Genomic DNA, 6,000 nt, shown 5'->3' with positions numbered 1-6,000 from the left:
GACGACTTAGTAGTATTAGTATTAGCAGTAGTACTAGAAATAGTAGCAGTAGTAGTAGTAGTAGTAGTAGTAGCAGTAGTAGTAGTAGTGTAGTAATAATAATAATAGTAGTCGTAGTAGAGTAGTGTAATAATAATAATAGTAGTAGTAGTAGTAGAGTAGTGGTAGAGTAGTAGTAGTGCGTAGTAGTACTAGTAGTAGTAGTAGTAGTAGTAGTAGTATCTCGAGAAGTACGCATGCGCATGCGAAAGATCGGCTATCTTTGTCCCTCTCTTTCTGTTTGACGGTTCGTTCCGTACCCCGCCAAGACGGAACTGCCACGCGACTGATGCCCCCACTACGAGCCGTGAGCGTGTGTCACGCTCCGGGTAGCTCGGTGCGTGCCTATTACACGGGCCGATGGAGGGGGTAAGGGGCGCGCGCGTACTCGCTCGATGGTAGTGGGGCGAGCCGGTCGCGAGGTGGTGGGGATGCGAGTGCCGAGAACGGAGGAGCCGTCAGTAGTTCCGTACCAACTCTCCTCTGATACGTATGTATGTCGGTGCCGCGTGCGTCGCGTCGCGCCGCGATTAAGATAGACACGCACCGTCGTTACAATCGTCGTCGTCGTCGTCGTCGTCGTCGTCGTCCTCCTCATTGGCATCGTCATCGTCATCGTCATCATCATCATCGTTTTCGCCATTGTCATTATTGTATATAACAAAAAAGGGACACGAAGAAAAATTGATCAGAAGACAGAAGAAGAAGAGAAATAATGTGATTGCGTCTAACAGAGAGAAAGAGAGAGAGAGAGAGAGAGAGAGAGAGAGAGAGAGAGAGAGAGAGAGAGAGAGAGAGTGAGTGAGTGAGAAAGAAAGAGAGAGAGAGAGAGAGAAAGAGAGAGAGAGAGAGAGAGAGTTAGAGAAATAACGATCGAGCTTCTTCGATTCAGAGTGGTGTGTTCTTCTTCGTGATTACTTTCCCTGGTCCATCGTGTGATCGCACGAATGTCGCGACGCGATGTCGCCCGATAACGTACGCGTCGAGCCGCAAAACCTGGCACTCGACGTCACGGCTATCATCGGTTCCTCCTGACAATATGAGCCTCGTCAAGCATTGTCGTACTACGCGATCGCTAATAAGAGTACTATCACTATTGGTACTGCTGGTGCTGGCGAGTGTTCTCCTCAACATCATCGCAACCACTGTCGCCGCCGCCGCCGTCGTCGTCGTCGTCGTCGTCGCCATCGTCATCAACATCATCGTCGTCGTCGTCGTCGTCGTCGTCGTGGTGAAGCATCTTGCGACTTCTACTGTTGCTCTTGTCGTTGCTGACTCAAGATCTCTGTTCTATTTATCAAAGGATTATTAACCTTCAAGGAGAACTCCGTACTCCCGTGTGTGTGCTATCGTGCCCGTTAAAACCACCCTAAAACACGTGCGACCTTTCCCGTGGGATTATCGTTCCTTGTGTGTATTATTATTATTCGTGTGTCACGAAGAAGAAGGACGACGACGATTCGTCCTTCTTTATATTCTTCTTCGTTGTTTACGTTCTTTACTATCGGTTTTTTACATTGATACTACCACCACCACCACCACCACCACCACTACTACTACTACTACTACTACTACTGCCATTACTACAATTACTACTACTATTATTACTACTACTACTACTACTACTATTTGGTGCTTCTTATACTTATTCTCGTTTTATGTGTTTGCGAATGATCGTGGATTTATTTTCTTCTATTTTACGTTATTATCATTATAACATATACATAGTGAGCCACGGATATCAAGCGATGATGGCAGCGTTCATGATCGCCAGCAGCACCATGGATCTTTGCCTCAGCACTGTGGTGACAATGTGCCGCGCTTTCGCGAGCACCTCGACCGATGTTACGAATTGGAGCGTTACAAGGTAGATATATAGACGATATATACCTATATATATATATATATATATATATATATGTATGTATATATGTATATATATATATTTTTAATATATCCTTTACAACACTCTTTCCATTGATCTTTTTTTAGCATCAATTGTGCTCTCACACTATACACATATATACTTGCTATCCTTATGCGAATACGTAAGATCGATTTTTATGTTCGACGTCGGCGTTTATCGCGCGTTTACTTTCGAAGCGTGCGCTCGATTATGTGCTCCGAACGTGTACCACGATTGAAACACGCTTCGCCGATCAAGCGTGACCCTGCTATCTACTCGAATACTTTTGCCCAATCATGCGAGGATAGTATCCGGTGAAATTAGTTTGCTCGATTAAGTGACGACCGTAACACACCATCACCAGAGCGAGAGAGAGAGAGAGAGAGAAAGAGATCGATAGATACATAGATGGATAGATAGATAGATCGATAGATATACAGAAAGAGGGAGAGAGAAAGATGGAGACAGAGATAATTGGGCAGAATTTCTCGTTCAATCGTTTTCGTATGTTCTTCGAGCATGGCGCCAGAGGACGATCTTCCTCAGTGCTCTAGGAACGCGTCAAATATATGTAGGGCACCTTAAAATATTCAAAGGATCGATATTCTGCACTCGTCGTGCACACTGTCGACATAGAATATGTACGTTATGTACAAGACATACGTATGTCAGAGAAATGAAAAGAGAAAGAACGAAAGAGAAAGAGAACGAGAGAGAGAGAGAGAGAGAGAGAAAATTCTTTTTTTTTGAGAAGGCAATTACCACGCGAATGAAACGCGGAATAAGCTTGGGCCACTCGTCGTCGAGGAAATATCGATTTTCTTTAGGTAAAACGTACCAGGACGAAATTTTCATGGTTTTCTTTCTCTTTCTCGTTCTCTATCTCGTTCTCGTTTTCTATCTCGTTCTCATTCTCTTTAACCATTGATATCGGTGTACGTATCAACGTATACGCAATGATACGCTACGAAAAAACACGTTTCGGATGATCATTACGAAACGATTATTGATTAGGATCGAAGTAAATTCAAATACCGTGACGTTTCATTCGTCGATTTACAATTAAATGGAATTTTCTCGATTTGCAGCGTGGAATCGGAAGTTTTATATAACTGCACCTTCTTTTTTTTCCCCCTTCCCCTCCTTCTTTTTTTTTTTTTTTTTACTCTCCATTCGACGACTATTTTTCACGTACTACATGAAATTATCGTTCGTGTCGCTTAAACTCGATTAAAAATCATTGATTTTGTGAGAACGCACATGGTATCATTTTAAACGTATCTACACTTAAATACTTCAATCCCCGATCGTTTTGTCGTTTGATTATAGATATTTGCCGATGGATATCGATCGGTTATAACGGTTCATACGTATGTTTCTCAATCAGACTGAGTGTATGGGTCTGTGAGTTTTAAATTTAAATCGTAACTCAACGTTTAAAATAAGCGAATAAGAGGAATATTAACTTGATGGACGTGTGTACCGACTTTTGTTTGTATGTCAGTTCACTTTATATCAAACGAAGACTCGCCCACTAAAGGTAACTAACATTTCATTCAATTACTCCTTTCTAAACCAATTCAATTTGCAGAGTAACAAGAATCACAAAAGAGAAATGAGTGAGAGAGAGAGACAGAAAGAGAGAGAGAGAGAGAGAGAGAGAGAGAGAGAGAGAGGAGAGAAAGAGAAAGAAAGATAGAAAGAGAGAATAGAAGTAGCCGCAATAAAGAGAATTTACGTTCTAATCAAAACATTGAATTCAAAGTGTACGAATTTTGAATTATCTATTACGTACTCATTTATATATAAAAGTATACATATATGTATGTATATATTTATATATATATATATATATATTTTTAGCATTATAAAAATGTTTAAGATTCTCGTTCTAAAGTTAATTCAACTTAATAGTACGAGAAAAGTTGCGATTTTATAACTTCGATAACGAACTCTCGGTGCTCGCGTTAGAATCGCCTTGAAAATTCTAGCTTTTTTTAAGTTACCGAATTACTAGAGAAAAAAAGAGACAGAGAGAGAGAGAGAGAGAGAAAGAGAGACAAACAGACAGAGAGAGAGAGAGAGAGAGAGAGAGAGAGAGAGAGAGAAGAGCATAATGAGGGTACATGACTATACGTACAGTATGCTCGCATGCACAAGCGCATGTATAAGCTCGGCCCTACATGGATATCTCCTTCTCTTTCTTTTATACGTTCATTCATTCAACCCTTCATCTCTCTCTCTCTCTCTCTCTCTCTCTTTCATGGCCGATCCACCCTCGCTCGCCGAGATAGAATTCGTCGGTGGAATTTTAATTCCGACTATTCCGAGAGCTAAATAGCACTTTAATATCGGCACGTAGTAGCCTCACTTCCGCCACGAAGGAACGAGGCTGGAAACGCGTTAGGAATACTACCAAAACGACAAAGAGAGAGAGAGAGAGAGAGAGAGAGAAAATATGTGAGTACTCCGAGAAAAGTTACTTTTTTTTTTTGTCGAGCGATCATCTTCCTACTTTTTTCCATACTCTCAGTTCGTCTTTGTCATCAGCGTAATTTTTACTTGATTTTTTTCTTCTCTCTTTCTCCTCTCTACCTTTCTTTACTAGAAGAAGATCTCTCGAAGTCCTTTACGTAATAAAGCGTAGTACCAACGAACGACTCTTGGGAGACTTTTTGATTACCCCAAAGAATAAGAATAAGCTCTCTTATCAGAATTTTTCCTTTTAAGATCGTCATAAATCGATACTCGCGTTAATTGCTCTTGTTGACCCATTATTTATATCAAGAAATCATTCGTCAGAAAATAAATAAAAGAGTTAAAAAGAATCTAAGGAGATAATAGTACATCGTTCCATAATCGATTAGTTCCTCCTGTTACGTCGTACGCGGTTAGGTTTTAATTTATGTCGTCGAATTACCTCTCGGCTAGCTTTTAAAAGCTTACACAGCTGTTGCTCGATGCGCACGAGATATCGACGACAGTAAACCTTTTACTAATGAGATATAATTAATATGATACTACGGCGGCTTTTAATACGGCAGATCTATTTGTTATGTAATAATCGAAATCGACACGATACGAGCGAGATGGAATGAATAATAAAAAATATAATGGATATTATGGATAGAGGAAAGAGAGAGAGAGAGAGAGAGAGAGAGAGAGAGAGAGGGAGAGAGAGAGTGAGAACACAAAAATAGAAGAATAAAGGAAACAAAAAAATGTAAAAAAGGAAAATAACAAAAGTGGTATCGTAGAAATTGAAGGATAATATAAATGTTAGGGTGTCCCCTTTGGCGAACCATTTTTCATCTCCATAAAGAAAAGTCTCTTTCTCGATTCGGAAAGGGACTCTATCCGATAGAAAGAGTCCCTCCCTTTTATTTCGCGAGAGTCTGCTCCTCTCGAAGCGGCGAGCCGTGAAACGCAGAACGTAGGAAGAAGGAGCTGGAATCGTGTGCTCCTCGTTTTCAGAAGGGCCGATTTGTCGGCGTAAAATTCACGAGTTGGAAGAAGGAGACTATGATATAACGTCGGGCGAAACGAAAGGCTAGAAGGGGGTTGAGTGGGTTGCTGTTGGTTTGTGGGGGTGAGGTGAGGTGAGGTGAGGTGAGGTGAGGTGAGGTGAGGTGAGGTGAGGTGAGGTGAGGCGAGGCGAGGCGAGGCGAGGCGAGGCCAGGGTAGGGCAGCCCGACGAGACCACCACCTCCACTACCACCACCACCACCACCACCACCACTACTACTATTACTATTACTACTACTACTACTACTACTACTACTACTACTACTACTACTACTACTACTACTACTACTACTACTACTACTACTACTACTACTACTAATACAACTATTACTAATACTACCAACTTCAACATCAGTAACACCAACACGTAACTCTACGTCGTCGGTTCGCTTTCCCAGGCTTGGTGGCGACCCATCCACTGCCACGAGCACTGCCGGCAGCAGCGTAACACCCTTCCTTTCCGTGCCACCCACCGATCGATTTGCTGAAAGTAAATAAAATTCGTTCCTGAGAAGCCCGAAGCATCGTGG

The 6,000-nt window shown here is 41.9% G+C and overlaps 1 protein-coding gene across 3 annotated transcripts in view; it reads left to right on the top strand.

Annotated features, from left to right (window-relative positions):
- The first annotated feature begins 821 nt into the window (after positions 1-821).
- Positions 822-6,000, top strand: part of LOC124949497 (irregular chiasm C-roughest protein-like) — a 132,840-nt gene continuing 127,661 nt past the window's right edge. Inside the window, exons 1-2 of one of the 3 annotated variants that reach the window (XM_047494637.1) lie at positions 822-1,449; positions 1,768-1,906. In XM_047494637.1, coding sequence (XP_047350593.1) covers positions 1,788-1,906 — 119 coding nt within the window. In that variant the 5' untranslated portion in view covers positions 822-1,449; positions 1,768-1,787. Of the gene's footprint in view, positions 1,907-6,000 lie in introns of all 3 variants that reach the window. The other 2 variants (XM_047494636.1, XM_047494635.1) reach the window with 2 other exon arrangements.

Source organism: Vespa velutina, chromosome 5, assembly GCF_912470025.1.
Source record: "Vespa velutina chromosome 5, iVesVel2.1, whole genome shotgun sequence".
NCBI lineage: Eukaryota > Metazoa > Arthropoda > Insecta > Hymenoptera > Vespidae > Vespa > Vespa velutina.
This window is presented reverse-complemented; position numbering and strand designations above follow the sequence as displayed.